General features: G+C 56.2%; 1 protein-coding gene across 2 annotated transcripts in view; it reads right to left on the bottom strand.

The window, feature by feature from the left end:
* Positions 1 to 18,002, bottom strand: part of PDE2A (phosphodiesterase 2A) — a 376,047-nt gene that overhangs the window by 54,441 nt on the left and 303,604 nt on the right. For both annotated transcript variants that reach the window (XM_048838672.2, XM_048838681.2), the window contains 3 exons: positions 7,692 to 7,851; positions 6,699 to 6,751; positions 1,075 to 1,149 (listed from right to left, as the gene is read on the bottom strand). In XM_048838672.2, the coding sequence (XP_048694629.1) occupies positions 1,075 to 1,149; positions 6,699 to 6,751; positions 7,692 to 7,851 (288 nt within the window). The remainder of the gene's footprint in view (positions 1 to 1,074; positions 1,150 to 6,698; positions 6,752 to 7,691; positions 7,852 to 18,002) is intronic.

The raw sequence follows: 18,002 nt of genomic DNA, 5'->3' as shown, positions 1-18,002 counted from the left end.
GGGACCTTTCTTGTGGCTTAGTCCCCGCTGGGTGGAGGGGGGCTGGATCCCTGGCAATTCCAGGCAGTTTTCCTTCGGGAAAGGCCAGGTCATCAAAACCGAAAGGTTCCATGGGAATTTGTTGATTTCAACGCATCTGTCAACAGGCTCCAGGCAAGTTCCAGGTGGAAACCTCCTTAATCTTCTGCCACCGGTCGCCCTTTTGGGCTCCCCAGCATCACCGCGGCTCACCTGGCAGGTGGCCACCAAGCCAGGGCTTCCAGGCTCTGCCGCTCCCCAGCAGGGTGGGCTGCCCACCTCCCTGGCTCCAGCTCTCCAGCGCCCCAGGCTGCCCGAGGAGCCAGCCACACAATGGTGTTTCCCCCCAAACAGATTTCTTTTCTTTCTTTCCTTCCTGTGAAATTGATACACTTTTGACCTTTGTGTCCCCATTTAGGATGAATTTTTTTGCTTTAATTTCAAAATTTGTGGCACGCGGGAAGGGCCGGTTTTTGGCTGGCTCTGCTCCACAGCACCAGCCGCGTTCCCGGTGCCCTACGAACAGGGCAGAGTTGGCAGCAGAGGGACCCAGGCCCAACTCCTCTGCTGCTCAAACAGCATGCCTCCACAGCGCCTCTGCTGGGGTCACCGACCTGGCCCCCGTACCACACGGGTATGAGGGGGAGTCAGGCCCCTGCCCCGGAGACCCTCCAGACCTGATCCTGCGAGGTGCTGAGCACTCTCGACACCTAGTGACATCCCGGGAGCACCCTGCTGGAACCAGCCCCGACGGGACAGGGGAGGATGGGGATGCAGGAGGAAGCATGGGGAAAGGAAAGCACCTCTCAGCAGAGCAGCATGGACAGCGATGGGCAGATGGGCGCACGGATTTATTTCATGGGGATGTGTTTCTCCTGGAGTAGGCGAGGACGCCCCAAGCCCCAGGAACCCTGCCTCCCTCCCACTGTGCAGAAGGCCCCATCTGTGCTCCAAGCTGGGGAGCTGGGTTTACTTGTATCACAGCTGTTCCCGAGGGCAAGTTCTGGACTCCTCCCATGACAGACGCGGCCCATGTTGGGCTGCGGTACCACCCACCTGGCAGAAGAGCTGGTGGTTATCTTCCGAGACCAGCAGGAGGCAGCAGCAGGGGGACTGGGTCTCCTGCTTCAGCTGGGGAAGAGAGAGCGAGAGAGAGAGGGAGGCAGTGGTTAGAGATGCAGAGAGACCCTCTTTAGAGCAGGCAGGGAGCCCTGGGACACACCCGCCAGCCCGTTCCGCTGAGATCTGCAGCCCAAATGTTGGGTAGCTTAGCTGAGCCAGGCTGCTTGATGGGGGCCCATCAGTCTCACCCACCACCTGGCACTTGTGCTTACAAAGGTGAAGTGTCATCCTGCCCCGGCTACAGGTGGGGAAACTGAGGCACAGTGTTCTAAGTGACTTGCCCAACTTCACACAGGGAGTCAGTGGCAGAGGGAGGACGAGAACCCAGGAATCCTGTCTCCCAAAAAGTGACACCTGGCTGCTGAGCAGGCTCCAGGCAGAGAAAGACGCACAGTGGGAGATAAAGGGGCCTAGGAAAGCAGAGGAGGGTTTTAATGGAGAGCAGAGCTTCCATTCTCTTTTGCACAAGACTAGAGACTTAGAGCGCGGACTGAAGAGTCACTGGGCTCCCCCAGAGAGAGGGAAACCATCACTTCTAACACTCAGAGTCCAGTAGCACCTCTCCAGGGTGGCTGGGGAAGCAGATCCAGCATCACCGTGCTTGCCCGCACCCCAAAGCCCCCCTTCCCACTGACACAAACTCCTCCCCAGACGCCTGTGCCAACACAAGCCAGCTGCAAGATACGCTCGGCAAAGCAGACTCCAGAGGGCACAGCCGGGAGACCCTGTTCTCTGCTGTACTCGGTCAGGTTTGCCCTGGCTTGTCTCAGGTTAGCTTGATTTGGGGAACGCAGAGGCACAAGCTAAACCAACAGAGCCAGCCCGACACTGAAATTAGTGTCTGCCCCAGCTGCACTCAACCAACTTAAGCCGGGGCAGCGTGCGCACGTCACCTCCATTCCAGTGGTGTGAATCTGGAAGAACTCCACCGGAGCCGATGTGTGTAAACAGAGAACGGGACCCGCTGTCAGATCAGCTCGTGAGCTGGCTCTGTGAAGGCCCCGGCTAGGCGAGGAGGATGAGGTGTGTTCCGCAGACATGGGGTAACTAGCATATGGTTAAACCCCGCTTACCACCTCATAGGGCAGAGTCCTGCCTCATGGGGACAATTCCCAGCTCCCCCTCCTGAACCACTGGCCAAGACCCCTGGATGGATGCCAAGGGATGGTTTGCCAGAGCCAGGGCTGTGTACAGAGCTCAGAGTCTGACCGACTCACAAGAAGAGAGGTTTGGAGCCCAGCTTTGAGTCTTTGGGCTTTGTCCAGACCCAGGGACTGTGCTCACTAGAATGGGGGTTGACCTGTTGGCTGCTGGGACAGAGACATTTTTTTCAATGCTTGTATTCCAGTTGCTCCTCTCTAGGGTGGCACTGTCCGCACCCCAGTGCCCACCTTCCAACTGACACAAGCTTCTCCCCTGACGCCCGTGCCAACCCAAACTCCCCCCAGGGCCAACCCAAGCCCAGGGTAAGCGGATCACCCACAGAAGCAGGATACGGCATGGGCACCGCTGACGCGTCCAAGCTCCAGGGCACAGAAGAGAGCCCTCCCTGCGCCTCCTGTGTTTGGGGTCTCTGCTGAGGCAGCCAGCCAAGGGGCTGCCTGTCGACGCCACCCTCCCTTTCCCATTAGCTGCAGAAGAGCCATCAGGTGCTGCTAACATCTGCTGACGCCAGGCTGGGGGGACAGAGGCGAGCGGTCCTGTATCCCCTTTCCTACGGCCGGAGCCTCCCAGTGCCCACTTCTCACTCCTCCCTTTCTGACCAGGGGCCAGCCCTGCTCCCAAGGGGGGCTTTGTCTGTGATGAGAACTGGCCCCCATCTCGATGCTGAGCCTGCCCCGAGGGCTGGGGCTCGCCAAGCGGCCAGCCTGGGCTGGAATGGGGGGGGGATCCAGTTACAGCACTGGGGTCATCAGCTTATGGAGGGCCCTGGGGGTGCAGCTCGCCTGTGTGGACAGCCATTATTATTACGGATTCTACAGTAGCACCGAGGGCTCCAACCCAGATCTGAGCCCCATTGCGGCAGGCGCTGGACAGACACGTAGTGGGAGACAGTGTCCTCACCCCAAAGACCTTGCAGTCTAAAGAGTCAGACAGACACAATGTGGGAGGGGAAACTGAGGCACAGGGGAGGGGACATGACTTTCCCTAGGTCACCCAGCATCTGAGTGGGGAGCAGAACCCAGGTTTCCTGACTCCCGGTCCAATGCCTTGCCCACTAGACCTCACGACCACCACTCCAGCCCTGACCGGTGCAGGTTGCCACCTAGCACTCCGGAAGCCTAGCTGGGTCTGTCGCTGGGTCTGTCGGCTGGCCCAGCCTTAACAGCTCTCGTTTTGATCTCCCTGCCAACCCAGCGGCAGACACGCACCAGCGGCCTCGGGGGAACAGATCACCTGCCTCTGCTTTTTCAGTGCTGACTGAATCGGACAGGGCTCCACCTTCCCAGCCTTGCACCCTGGTGCCTGCAGGCTTGTTGGCATGGGGATAATTATGCCGCTTTAACGCCCACATGGATGCTCGGAGCCTTTTTCCCATTTGGCTTATGGATCTATGCTTAATAACACACACTGACCTTGATCTCACAGCACTAGCTAATCCTCGTGGCCCCCCCCCATGAGCTGCTGTTCTCCCCACTGTACACCTGGGGAAACTGAGGCACAGGGCAGTGACTTGGCCAGGTATGAGAACCCAGGAGTCCTAATGCCCCCAAACCCGGCTCTAACCCCTAGGCTGCTCTCCCTCCCAGAGCAAGGGATAGAACGCACAAATCCCCCTTCCTGACACCCTCTGCTCTAACCCTTAGCTACCACTCCCTCCCTCTCACCATTTCTCATTATCGTACTGAGTTTCTCTTTCCCTGGACGTGCCCGCCCCCGCTCCTTTTCCCTTCTGTCTAATCACAGCCTGGCTTAGCCGGCCAAAATTGTATTTTGCAACAAGGCTTGCAAGCCTATGACCAGAAAGAGGCAGCGAAAAGCAATGCCCCAGAGCGCGACGTTGGGCCAAGTTTGCCAGGTCTCAGTGCACCTGATACAACTGAGTGCCAGGCCTGTGTTTTTCCAGCAGCGAAAGTCAACACCCAAGGCAGAAGCTGCATTTTCTCTCTCTGCTGTTCTTTTCTCTCCCTCTTTTGTGTGTGTTTGTCTCGTTGTGCCTCCTAGGAAATAGGATCAGACCTGCCCAAAAACAGCCACCATTCCTGAGACTGTCAAACAGGGGTCCCTCCTAACGACTTGATCCAGCAAAAGGGGACAAGGGACGGTGTTAAAACTATAGCCTCGCTTCATACTTCACACTGCTAACGCGGGAACTGTTTTCCCGTCTTTCTGTACCTTTAATAAAAGGTTCAAAGGGTTTTTAACAGGGTACGTGCCATGGGACTAAGCAAACCCCGAAGCAGGTTTAATGATGGTTCACACTGGTGGGTGATTACAGGGTTACAGAAATGTCTTCAGCTCTTTGGGCCCAGGATGCCCAGCCTGCCCCAGGGTGCGCGGAGATAGGAATTGGTTACGACTGAGAGGGAAGAGACTGGCACGCATTGTCCTAGGGCAGCCCCTGTGGCAAATCACGGCCCGGCCTGGCCTCTCGCCACCAGCTCCGCTCCCTGCCTGGCTCCTGCAGAGCCATCTGGCCTGCTCCTTTTATTCAAGGCCAGAAGCCGTCTGTATGTTGAACTCTCATAGCAGTGATTAGCATCTGCAATATGGATTCAGCCCCTCCTATCCCGGGTAGGCTCCAGACACCGTAGGAACGCAGCTGCCTCTGGGGCGCAGCCTAGCCACTGTTAAACAGCTCACAGCAACACCACGTAACGGCTGCTAGGCACGGTAAAGGGCCGCACATCCTCTGAGGGAATTTAGGGGAGCAGGGCATGATTATCTGAGCTGGCCAAGATCATGAATAACCAGGGGTAATTGGGACCTCAGGATTATCTTCGGTGTCGCTAGCACCCTGCTGGGTCTTAGCACCAGGCCGGCTCCCTGAACCCAACCTGGCTCCTCCATCACACCCCGGACACCAGGCCAGGTCCCTGCATCCAACCCAGCCAGCTCCCTGTACCCAACATGTCCCCCCCTCCAGATACCACACTCCCCCCTGGAAACTATGTCTGGTCCCCGTACCCAACCCGGCTCCCCCTACCTACCGCACCAGGTCCCCGTATCCAACCCGTCTCCCCCTGCTCACCACGCCTGGTCTCTGGACCCAACCCGTCTCTCCCTGCCCACCCCGTCTGGTCCCTGTACCCAACCTGGCTCCCCCTGCCCACCGCGCCAGGTCCCCGTACCCAACCCGGTCCCACTGCCCACCGCGCCAGGTCCCCGTACCCAACCCGGTCCCCCTGCCCACCGCGCCAGGTCCCCGTACCCAACCTGGCTCCCCCTGCCCACAGCGCCAGGTCCCCGTACCCAACCTGGCTCCCCCTGCTCACCATGCCTGGTCTCTGGACCCAACCCATCTCTCCCTGCCCACCCTGCCTGGTCCCCGTATCCAACCCGTCTCCCCCTGCCCACCGCGCCAGGTCCCCGTACCCAACCCGGTCCCACTGCCCACCGCGCCAGGTCCCCGTACCCAACCCGGTCCCCCTGCCCACCGCGCCAGGTCCCCGTACCCAACCTGGCTCCCCCTGCCCACAGCGCCAGGTCCCCGTACCCACTCATTGTCTCCCAACATTGCACCGGCTCCACATACCTAACCCAGCATCCCCCCAGTGCTGCTCCAGGTCCCCATAAACAACAAAGCACCTCCCTGCCGTGGCTGTGCAAGGCCCCTGTACCGCAACCAGCAGCCCCCAACATCATGTCTGATGCTCTGCTCCACGAACTGCCAGCGCTCCCGCCTCAAGCACCCAGCTGTACCTGGACTGACCCCACCTGATATCTTGTGAGATCTCACCAAGCCACCCCTGGAGGTAGGACAGCTGCAGGCTACCGGCAGCATTCTAGCACCGCCTTCAATTGTATGGGCAAGAGGCATCAGCAGAAAATAAAAGCTTCTGAACATGCCCAAACGTGAACTAAATCCTCCCCAGAGAAGGGAGAGGTGTGAGCTGCTTCCTCGAAGGCAGCTCAGCAAGTTGTTCACTCTGAAGCCTAGTGATGACACCTTGGACATAGTTCAGGAGGTTGCTTTGCAATCGAAAGGGTGAGAACAGGGACCGGGGGGGCATTAAATTAAACACAGCTGCTGGGGCTGGGCGGGGCACTCAATCCAACCCCTTTGCTCAGGCAACAAGCGCACTAGAAACGCTGACAAATAAAACAGACGCCACTGTCTCTTCCTCTTTATTCTGCTGTGCTGAGAACCTCCCCGCTCTGTCCGGCCCCTGCACAGGCCGGCTGTGTGCAAGACGCTCTGCAGGGAGCAGCTAACACCTGCCCAGCGCTAGGAACACTCCGGCAACACTAAGTCACGGGCAAAGCAAGGCCACGCTCCGCTGCCCCACTGAGGTCAATAGTAAGGCTGCCCTGGGTTTCCCTGCGAGGCCGATGGGGCAGAACATTCCCTCCCCGGGAGGTCCGTCACAGTGAAAGCAAAGCACCCAGGTACTTACATAGTTAATGACCTTCAGCTGGAGCGAAGCCGCGTCCAGGTCGTACAGCTCCCCTGCAAAAGCAACGAGCAAGAGCGTTGGCCGGTGTGATGGGCTGGCGGGAGGGAGTTAAGCCAGAAATCCTGCAGCACCTGCCCGGGAAGCCAGGCAGCACAACTAGCTAACCCAGCCGGAACCAGCTCGCCAGGCTGGGCACTGGCCATTCCGGAAAGTCCGGCACCGTAACGGTCTTGCTGGTGACTCCCCTCCGCTGCCCCGTCCCCTCCACCATTCATCTCCCACCAGCCAGAGGATGGTCAGTTCTTGGCGCTCCTGCTCCCTGTGGCGTGGTGGGAGCTGCCAGGCTGAGTCAGGCCACAGGCTTCCCCACCTGCCTGACACTCACAGAGACCTGGGCACCAATTTGTTCATTCTCTCCTCTGCCCCGGGAGGCCGCTCAGTGTCAGAAGCCAGGGGAAACCAAGTCACCGAGCGAGGCAAGAACTAGCCCACTATCTCCTAGCCACAGGGGCAGAGCCAGGAATCAGGGCCCAGTACTTGCCTCCTTTCACATCAAGTCCAAATACAGCTAGATACAGCTAGATACAGCTATATTGGGCCTTGGAATCTAGCAGTCCGGGCTCCAATCACCGGACAGCCCCAGGTGGGAAAGGGCCAGGGGGCAAATGTCTCTGTAGGGTGGGCAGATCCGTGATGGCCGAGACTGCATCTGTCCAACCCCCTGCTCCCCACAGCTCCAGGGCGCTCAATATCACACAGGGACTGGGCTGCTGCTCCGGGGCAGCTGGGCCTGACTGGCCCCAGGTCCCGTCCACCAGAGCGACTCCTCCATGCCCCGGTCCCTGGATGCAGCCTGGGCCACGTGCCAATGGCAGCGACCCCATACGTGGGCGCTGGCAGCTCTAGAGAAGGGGGCCCCTGCTCTGTGGTGCCTGCCAGTCCCCCTCAGTGCTCAGGCCCCTCTCGAGCTGGAAAGAGCTGTCCCCCGCTTACCGCACAGCTGCAAGATCTTGCGGTCCAGGTCGCTGTAGCCGCTGTGCGTTGCCCTCTCGGTCTTGGCCAGGGAATTCTGGGACGAGCTGGTGGACAGGCTGACCTGGGGCCAGGGCTGCAGCTTCTGGAGGGTTTGGACACGCCGGTATGCCACCAGGACCTGCAAGGCACAAGCAGGTGGGGGGGGGGTCAGCGGAGGGGAGCTGTTCCCATTCCTCCTGGAACCCGGCTCCCTTCCCATCCATTAGGGGCTTATTCTGTGCACCATACACTGGGCAGGGCTGGTTACGCACAGAGCTCGGGTCAGGCTGTTCTCTTTCCTAGCCACGAGGATGGGGAGAGAAAACAGCGTCAAGCCTCAAACCCCATGTAAACCTTCCCCTCCCTGGACGTGGCCCAGTTCCCACTCACACGCCCAAGTGGCCTGCATACGGCCATGCCCTCGTTCCAGACCACCAGCCTAGGACCAGCTCCTGGGGGAACTTCAGGGTCTCAGTCCGGGGGTGATGGAAAGAGGAGGGGGTAGAGCCTGGGGGACATTCTGGAGCAAGGAAGGGATGGACTCCACCATAGTGAGGAGAACCAGGCAGCTGGAACAGAAAGTGAACCAGCTTTTGGGGATCCGGGAGCTGACAGATGCTGTGTGTCTGGATACCGAGGTGAGAGGCACTTTAGAACTACAGTGGCTTAGATTAGATTAGATACTGAGAAGTGAATTCACCTTGCCAGGTAGATCTGCCCCACTAGGGCTGAGAATTAAACCCAGTATGAGAAAACAGTTTCCTTAAAGGTTTTTATTCTTGTCCCTTTTAAATAATAAGACAAGACAGTCGTCGCCTTCCTTAAATCGCTGTTGTAATAAATCCACTGTTATTATTTTTTATATTAAAGAAGCACCTAGAATCCCCAACAAAAGCCAGACCCTTATTGTGCTAGAAGCTGTACACACAACACACAACACACACTCACACAGAGTGAGATATGGTCTTTTGTCCCCGAACCCCTTTGAGGAAGTCTCAGAAAGCTAGAGAACCACAAAAGACAAGGTTTATTCCCCTCTCTTTCACAGAGCTCACATTCTTCCTTCTCCTCTTTCTCCGCCCTCCCTTTCCTCTCCGCTGGTGCATCCTGGGAATTGTCGCTCCTGGACTCAAAGCTCCAGGAACCACCTAGAAACCGACTTACAAACCGGGGTAGAGATCTGCTCCTAGCTAGATACAACACACCCTTCCCCTTCAGAACAACCACTGTCAGACTTCAAACTGCCATTGAGTCCAGCAACAAAGTTTTCCAATCTTAGAATCATAGAATATCAGGGTTGGAAGGGACCTCAGGAGGTCATCTAGTCCAACCCCCTGCTCAAAGCAGGACCAATCCCCAATTTTTGCCCCGATCCATAAATGGCCCCCTCAAGGATTGAACTCTCAACCCTGGGTTTAGCAGGCCAATGCTCAAACCACTGAGCTATCCCTCCCCCCTTTCAGGCAGTCTCCTTTGTCTCACACTTCTCCTAGTACATGGAGAAGCAGGACCAAGACTGGGCAATGGAGCAATTCCCAAATGATATACATTGCCCATTAGCACGATCGGTGTCATCGGGGTTCTCTGGTCCAGGGTGGAAATTAGCATTCTCTTCTCCAGCTGCTGGCGGAGGAGCTGCCGACAACCTTGAAATGTTCCATTTCTTTCCATCCATTAATCCATCCGAATCTGCTCGGGGTTCTGTTATCTGCAAAGGACACACACATCTTGAACGCCCTTCTTCTGCCTCTGAATGGCAGCTTCACACGAACAAAATCTCCAGTTTGAAACTTGTGAGGTTTAGCACCATTCTTCTGAGCTCCGCACTGCCTGTATTTCTCCCGTGTGCTCTTAACACTTTCGCGACTAGCTGCAAGGGAGGATTTGGTTGAAAAAAGAGAACACGCAGGCCCTTGACAGGTAGTAAGTCGTGAATTTATCTTGCATCCTCTTAATAGATGAAAGGGTGATACTCCTTTGTTGCATGCGGGGTGGCCCTGAAGCAAACAACGTTGCATGCAAAGCTTCCTTTCACGGTCTCACTTGTAACTAAGCTGCAAACTTTCTTGCACCAATCTGTTCATTCCCTCGACTAGACCATTAGCTCTCGGATGATATAAAGCAGAGGTCCCCAAACTGTGGGGTGTTCCTCCCTAGTGGGGGGGTCCGGGCCAGCCCCATCTGGGGGTGAGAAGGGAGTGCCACCCAGCCCCGCTCCGCTCCCAGCTCTGCTCTGGTCCTTCCCCTAGATGCAGCCCTGGTGCCCAGCCCCGTGCCCAGCCTCGACCCCGACTCTGCACCTGGCTCCGCACCTGGCCCCAGCCCCGCTCCCAGCCCCCAGCCTTCATCCCTGGCTGCAGCTCCATTCCTGGCCCCACCCCCTGACCCGCCCCCAGCTGCGGCCTCAGCCTCAGCCCCCTTACCTCTGTCTGCATTCCCCCCCCCCCCTCGGGAGCCATGGCCCCGCTCCCAACTCAGAGTGTGTGCGTGTGGACAGGTGTAAGGGGGGTGCGACACTGAAAAGTCTGGGGACCACTGGTATAAAGAAACCAGTTTGTGCTCAATACCATTACTACAGACCTAGTGTAGCATATCAGCAGAAGTCAACTGCATTCCACTGTCCATTACGAACTCCTTGGGAAACGCTTCTTGGGTGAAAACTGAGGACATGAGCTTAATCACTATTTCAGAGGTCACCTTTCCAGCGAACAGAACTTCCAGCCATGTTCATGTTGAATGATAGTTTTCCAGGACTAGGAGAAACCTTTGTGTACCAGGCTGATCTTCAAATGGTCCCATTATGTCGAGAGCCAGTTTCTCCCATGGACAGTTGGGATAGTTAACTGGTGTGAGAGGGATGTTGAAGATTCTCCATGACTTCTCACTCATAGCACAAGCCAGGCAATCCTGGATTATTTCCTCAACCTGATTGTCCAACATTGGCCACCAGAAGTCTTGTCACCCTTGTCGGTTTGACTCCTCCCCAGATGTCCTTCAAGTGCCAAATGAAGCATTCCTTCTCTCAGAAGTATAGGCACAAGAAGATGGGTCAAGTCTCAACTTCCATTCATTTACAAAGGACAGCTCACATGATACGTGTCTATATGGTTGCAAGTGTTCTGATGTCATCGTCTTACAAGTCCATCCATTGACTACATAACTCTTTAGGTCCTAAAGTACCTTGTCTTCTCTCATGGCTGTTGCCCACTCTGAGACTGATCACTCCTGGAGTTGTAGCAGAGATTAGTTCAATGGCAATCTCTTCATCTGCTTTCTCTATTGCACCCTCACGATAAGGGCAGGCGAGAGGAACAATCTGCAGTGGAGTCACTGGCTCCTGGAAGACACATTGTCTGGAAATCAGAGTCCGTTAGTTAGGTGGCTCATTTGGCAATTCTTAAGAGTTGTTCAACCAGAACCTTGCATGGTGAGTAAAGCTGAAAGAGGTTTGTGATCAGATATTCAGCTAAATCTCCGACCCAAAAGGTAGGTTCTGACATGTCTTACTGCCCAGAAACCTGCCAGAGCTTCTTGCTCAATGACAGAATAAGATTTTTCTGGATCAGTCAGGGCTCTGGAGGTGAATGCAGTAGTGACTTCTCATCCATTTTTTAGCCAAGTCATGACAGTACCAAGAACTCACAAGCATCTGTTGTGACAATCGTTTGCTTCTAAGAGCCAGACTGCTGGAAATTGCATGATTTATCTTGCTAAAGTTGCTCTTGCACTCTTCATCCCATTCAAACTTCACATCCTTTTCCAGGAGATGGCGCAAAGGAACTACTTTCACAGCAAATTGTTGTATAGTACAAACTTTGAATAGTAGTCGCACAATCCCGAGAAGGACCAACGTTTGTCCTTGTTTTTAGGCTCTGGTGCATCACGAATGGCTTTCACCGAGTTTGGTTTTGTTTGTATGCTGTTCCGAGAGAGTGTATGTCCTATATACGTCACTGAGTCAGTACGGAATTGACATTTCTTCTTGCTGATAGTAAGTCCATGTCTTTGAAGTTTTTTTATAACCCCTTTTAGGATGACATGTTCAGATTCATCTTTCAATGTCATCTAGGAAGTAAGTACCATCCCTTCTCTCTCCAAAAATGTCACGCGTCATTCTCTGGAATACAATCGCGGCAGAGGCTAACCCAAATGGCATCGGCTGTAATTGGAACAAACTTCATGGAGTGACAAATCAAGGGTCATAAAGACTCATGCCTCCTTCAAGGTGAGCGGCGTTCCACTGATGTTGGGTAGAGCATGACAATCCACGACAATGCTGGAGTTTAGCTCTCTCAAGTCCACACACATGCAGACAGCACCACGAGGCTTCCTGGCGGGAATGACAGGAGAAAGAAACCCGTTCTGACGAATCAATGATACCTGCTCCGCATGGTTTCAGAATCTGCTCCTGGAATGGTTGTCTCAGTGCAATTGGTACGTTTAGCACTTTATGTTGCACAGGGAGCATACTGTTTTTTGGCTGGATCTCGTGCTTGGAACTATTTTGCAACACCTGTGGTATCGGTGAAAACTACTGGAAAGTCAGAGATGATTCCTGGTAGTGGCCTACCCTTAGTTTGCAGGACAGATCCTGTGCTACTGGGATCTCGTATCCTCTGAAGATCCTTTTGATGATTCCCTCCTAAAATAGAAACTCCCTTTTGGACTTCTTAGCTTTTCCCTTGGACATTACAGCCTTTGCACGTGAGGGCAGCTGTAAACTAGCCATTGATGGGGAGGGGAGATCCACCATATCCTCTGGGATAGATGTCGGGAGGCTGCAACTGAGGTTGGGAGCTGGCAAATACAGCAGAACTTCAAAGATATGAACACCAGAGTTATGGGACTGACTGATCAACTGGAGACCAAGTGGAATTGGAAGTAATCAATCAGGCAGCAGCATGCTGCACCATGCCTGTATTGCATCTTAAAGGTAGGCACATCTGGGCTGCCTGTCCTCACCCCACCCCCACAGCAGCCACTTACAGCAAGACACTGGGCCTGTCAGCTCAAGGCAGCCGGAGTCAGCAGAGCAGGAGCAGGGCTGGGGTCTGCACCGCTTTCACACCTCCCCCATACCCCGGCCTGGAGTGGGACACGCTGTTTTTACCCCCACACACACACTCCTCCAGCCAGGAGCAGGGGACACTGTTCCTGAGGTGTCCATAAGTCTGAGGTTCAACTGTAGCACGGTGTAGAACTGGTTGGCAATTATAGTGCAAGGCGGGCAAACCAAGATCCGCTAACGTTCCTGCCTCCTGGCCCTCGACTCACCTTTGGCAGTGGTGGGGGTGATCGCCCGTCCCTGTGGGGATGCAGTTTGCCACCATCCTCATCTGTGAGAACTCCAGAAACAACATGGATGGCAGACTTGCAGACTTCAGCAAAGGGTCCTTTTGGGTTGTGCACTGATTTCTTGGCAGGGCACATTTAAACGTCGGCCTTGTCACCAGGGCCACCGCATCTGTAGCACGGGTAGCAATGTGGTGTGTGGGAGGGTAAAGGCACCGAGGAGATAGACTTAGGCATCGCCGCCGGCTTCCTTGTTTCCCCCGGGGGTGCTCAACCCCTGCTCCGCCCCAGGCCCCGCCCCCACTCCCCCAAAGGCCCCAACCCTACCCCACCTCTTCCTGCCCCCTTCTGCCCCCTTCCTAGAGTGCGCCTCACCCTCACTCCTTCCCCTGCCCCCAGCGTCTCCGGCATGCCACCGAACAGCTGATCTGCAGCAGGCAGGAGGCGCTGGGTGGGAGGGGGAGAGCTGATCAGCCAGGCTGCCGGTGGGTGCTGAGCCCCCGCTGGTTCTTTTCCATGGGTGCTCCAGCCTCAGGGCACCCATAGAGTCGGCACCTATGGACTTAGGAGCTTTGCAGGTTGCAGTCTTGTGTCGGACTGCATTCGCCTCCACAGGCTGGGAGACAGCCGGTGCCTCATACGGTGACATAGCCCTGTGGGTGGCGCTTTCTACCCGTTGGGCGGTTTCTCTGGTTTTCTCCAAGGCGAGGCGTTTTATCATGAGGAGTCGTTCAGGATCCTTGGAACTGGTCTTCTCCCTGACGGTCTGACCCCTGGTCGTTTCCTCTGAGCAAGTGGCAAATTCACAGGTTGCTCTTGACTCAGGTGAGGCGGCTACACAGAGGTCGGTGGCCTTGTGAGGCATCCGTACACGGGAATAGGACCTGCGATGCTCAGCAACAACACTGAGTCGAGGATTAAAATGATCCTCCAGGGCTCAGCGAGCCGCACCGTATGGAGTCGCATCTTGCGGGAAGTCAGTACCAGGAGGGAGATGCTTGAAGATTGGCTGTGGCAATGCGGCAATGTGGAGGGTAGGAAGAAGTTACAATAGGAAGCACATAGTTACAGGAGTTAGGCCTCCGTTGTGCCCAGGGGTGCAGGGGATCTCCTGGGTTAGGCACGAGGAACGGTGGAGGTGGAATTTGCATCATGGTAATAAGCATGGAAACAAGCTGGAGATGGCTGGTGAATTGAGCAAGATTGGGGGAGAAGAATCAGCTGGTAAGAAACGCGGGTCGCAGTCTGGCTGACTGGCCCTGTACAGCTACTCTCACGGTGCAGCTGGGTACTCAGAACTGCAGAGGAATTTGCCGGCTGGGATAAAGTAGCCCAGTGAAGAAACAGGCACCGGCCCTTTGAGTTTCTCTTCTCAGCCAACCGATGGTGCAGAAAACAGCAGACAGACACACACTGGGGCGCTGTCAGCAGCTAGCTTGATACAGCACGGGCCCTGCCCGGGAGAGCTCACGAGCTAAACAGACAAAGGCAGGCTCATTATTCCCATTCTAGCAGAGGGGGAGCAGGGGCCCAGAGATTTGCCCAACAGAGGAGGAAATGTGGGTTCTATTCCTTGCTCTGATATGGACACGCTGTGGGACCTTGGGCAAGTCACGTAGCCTCCCTGTGCCTCAGTTCCCCCTCTGTACAAAGCGGCTCACTGCCCTGCCCCCGAGGGGCGTGTGAGGCGAGTGCATTAAAGATTGAGGGGAGGGCTCAGATGACATGTAACGGAGCAGTTCCCTGTTGATGCAGCAGAGGGCAGCCGTGCACAGAGACACCAGATCTAGCCAAACTCCCCGTTCCGGCTAGCTCTATTCAGTCCTGCACCGCACACGGTGTGTATTGAATCTTGCCGGGTCTCTCCAGCACTCACTCAGCGGCTTTAATTGCCCGGACAAGACCGTATTGATTTTCCTATTATCCTGGTTCCCCGGGGAGTGGCTGGGGCTTTGGCTCCTGAACGAATGGAGCTGCTTTTCTCCCACTAGCCCGAGAGCTGGCCGCGGCACGGCGGGCAAACAGCTGGTGATGTGCGGCGTTCAGAGTCCCACTCTGGGGAAGTCTTGCCGCGAGCTGGCTTTTCTCTGGTGCTCGGCCCCGGCTCCTCGATCGTGGGGAAACCTCCATCAGAAAGAAGGCTGGAGAAACCTGGTGTCTCCCTACACGCCGTGTCGCCACCCACCGCGGCCACTAGGAACTGCGCAGGGGCCGAGCTCAGCCCATGCCACTCCCAGTGCCCATGCCCGTGCCACCCGGCTGGAGGGCAGTCACTGCCCGCAGCCAAGCCGGCTGCAAAGGGCTCCAGCTTTCTTCATAAAACTTCACCATCAGTTTAGCTCTGCAGGCTCCAAAAAGAGCCCTTTGTCCTTTATTCCAGAACGTGTGTGACCACGTTAATTTCACCGTTGTTTGTTCTCAGCCCATTTTCCGGTCCCTCCCCCCACTTCCTTCCCCTTTGTCCCTTTTGACACTGACAATAGAGGGGAAGGGGGCAGGAAAACAAAAATTGTTTTGGTTTTCAGGTTTCGTCAGAAATAATTGGGGAAAAGATCAAAAACCGGCCTGGTCAGCAGAAGGGAGGCTTTAAAAATCCCCGTCCCTTCATCTCTCTGTGCTTTCGGGGACACTAATGTCTCCTTCCTCTCACTCTTTGGTGCCCGTGTCTGTTTTAAGCTGCAAGCTGCATGGGGCAGAGCCCATCTCTCACTCTGTCTGTGCAGAACCTAGCACGAGCTGACCCGATCGCAGCTGGGGCCTCTACTAACTTACTGACCCGATGCCGCTGAAGTGCTAGGAGGGCGTAGAGAAGGGCAAGAGACTGTTATAAAGAATATATCTTCCATATACACGGGACCTTCTATCCTGCGGGTTCTAAAGCCCTCGACAAACTTGCAGCTTATCCATCCCAGGGCAGGCGTTGCTCCTCGTTCTGCACTGAAGTGGTGAAACCACGTAGGAGCTTCTAGTGGCTCCCCTTTTCTATTCCCGAGGCAGCGTCCCCTCCCTTCCCAGCGGTGAGCCATGCTACAGGGAAGTTTCGGCAGAGGCCAGGTAGGGTTGGAGACTCACTCGGCAGAGCCCGTCTGGGCTAGTGCAGCAGGATAGTATTAGCCTAACAAAATCAGGGGCAAAGGTCCCACTGACGTCAGCGCGTTTTGGATCAGGCCCGTCTCGTCACTGTGACGTCAGCAGGTGGGCGCAATAACTGGCTTCTGGCCATTCCCCAGCTGCCGTCTGTCTGGTCCACTCAGTGACTCAGAAAACCCTGCGGCTCCAGGCTTCCCCTTTGCATGTCAATTCATATGTCCCGGGCAGCTGGGTCCCTTTCCTGGCGTGAGGCGAACCCCGACAGGTTGGGGTGGCTGGCAGTGCGGCTGGGGAACTGGGCTCTGTGAGACGCAGCCAGGCCTCGTCCGCCTGCCACGCTAGCGCCTGGGAGAGCCACAGGAGCAAACTCCGAGTCAAGCCTTCACCGCGGAGATGGGCGCTGAGCCAGGGAGCTGGACGCCCCCAGGGCTCCTAGATTCCAGAGCCAGAAGGGACCTGTGGGATCTTGCCTAAGACAGGCCAGAGAACCGCCCCCAATAATTCCCAGAGCAGACCTAGAGAATCATCCCGTCTTGATTTAAACATGGCCAGGGATGGAGAGTCCACCGCGCCCCTTGGTAAGTCGTCATGGGGGTTCTCCATCACTGACAAATGGTTCAGAATGGGGGGGGCCAATCATGCTCACTCTGGACCTGGCTTTGCTGCTGTGACCAGCAGGGGGCAGCACCACTATCAGGCAGAGGAAGGAGCCAAGAGCTCCCTGCCAAGCCGTCTAGCGGGTGAAATTTCCAGGCCAACCCCAACGGCACCCCGCCATGGCTTGGCTATTTCTCATTCCCACCGCGGATGACACTCATTCTGGTCACAGCAAAGGGAGGCCTTCTAACCCAGGGGTAGCAAATGGAAAGGGAGGCCCCCTCCTGCAGACAGACACCAGCTAATGTGTGTATGCACCGATCCTACCCCAGCAGGTCCCCGCTCCCACCAATGCAGATCCCCTTCGCACACCTGCTCATAGAAATCCCTTGCACACCCAGAACACACCTCCCCTACACACATGTGGAGATCTCCTACACACACACACAGATCCCCTGCGCCCACACACAGACACACACAGATCCTCTGCACACACACACACACAGAGATCCCCTGCACACGCACACAGATCCCCGGCAGATGTGCACACACACAGAGATCCCCTGCACACACCCACACGCTGTCACGGAGTCCCCGGGCGATGCTCTGGAACTGCTCCCCACGAAGCCAGGCAGGACTCTGGGGAAGTCTCCTGTCTGTGAGCAGCCTGTCTGCAGGACACACAGCTCACACGGCTTCCATCTTCCTGGGTCTGACCTCGGAGCATTCAGCATCCTCTGCCCCTCCATGCGCTTCCCACAGCCAGTCCGCCCAGGTGGGGCTCCTGGGGAAGCCAGAGGGTCCTGCCCCCCAACTTCGCAGTCAGACAGGACTCTCAGCCAGCCAGTAAAATAGAGGTTTATTAGACGACAGGAACATGGTCTGAAACAGAGCTTGCAGGTGCAGAGAACAGGACCCTCAGCTGGGTCCATTTTGGGGGGCAGTGAGCCAGACAACCACGTCTGCCCTTCACTCCATGTCCCAGCCAGCCCCAAACTGAAACTCCCTCCAGCCCCCCTCCTCTGGGCTTTGTCCCTTTCCCAGGCCAGGAGGTCACCTGATTCCTTTGTTCTCCAACCCTTTAGCTCTCACCTTGCAGGGGGGAAGGGCCCAGGCCATCAGTTGCCAGGAAACAGGGTGTCGGCCATTCTCTGTGTCCAGACCCCTGCACACACCTGCCCTCTAGGGCTCTGCAATGATCATACCCCCTTACCCCACCACCTAGATACTTAAGAACTGCACAGGGGAAACTGAGGCACCCCCACACGATTCAGAGGAACCGTTAAGAACAGTCCCGCTTCGTCACACGCG

The sequence above is a fragment of the Caretta caretta genome, chromosome 1 (assembly GCF_965140235.1).
Source record: "Caretta caretta isolate rCarCar2 chromosome 1, rCarCar1.hap1, whole genome shotgun sequence".
Taxonomy (NCBI): Eukaryota; Metazoa; Chordata; order Testudines; family Cheloniidae; genus Caretta; species Caretta caretta.
The sequence above is the reverse complement of the archived record's forward strand: the minus strand, read 5'-3'. Positions and strand labels throughout refer to the sequence as shown.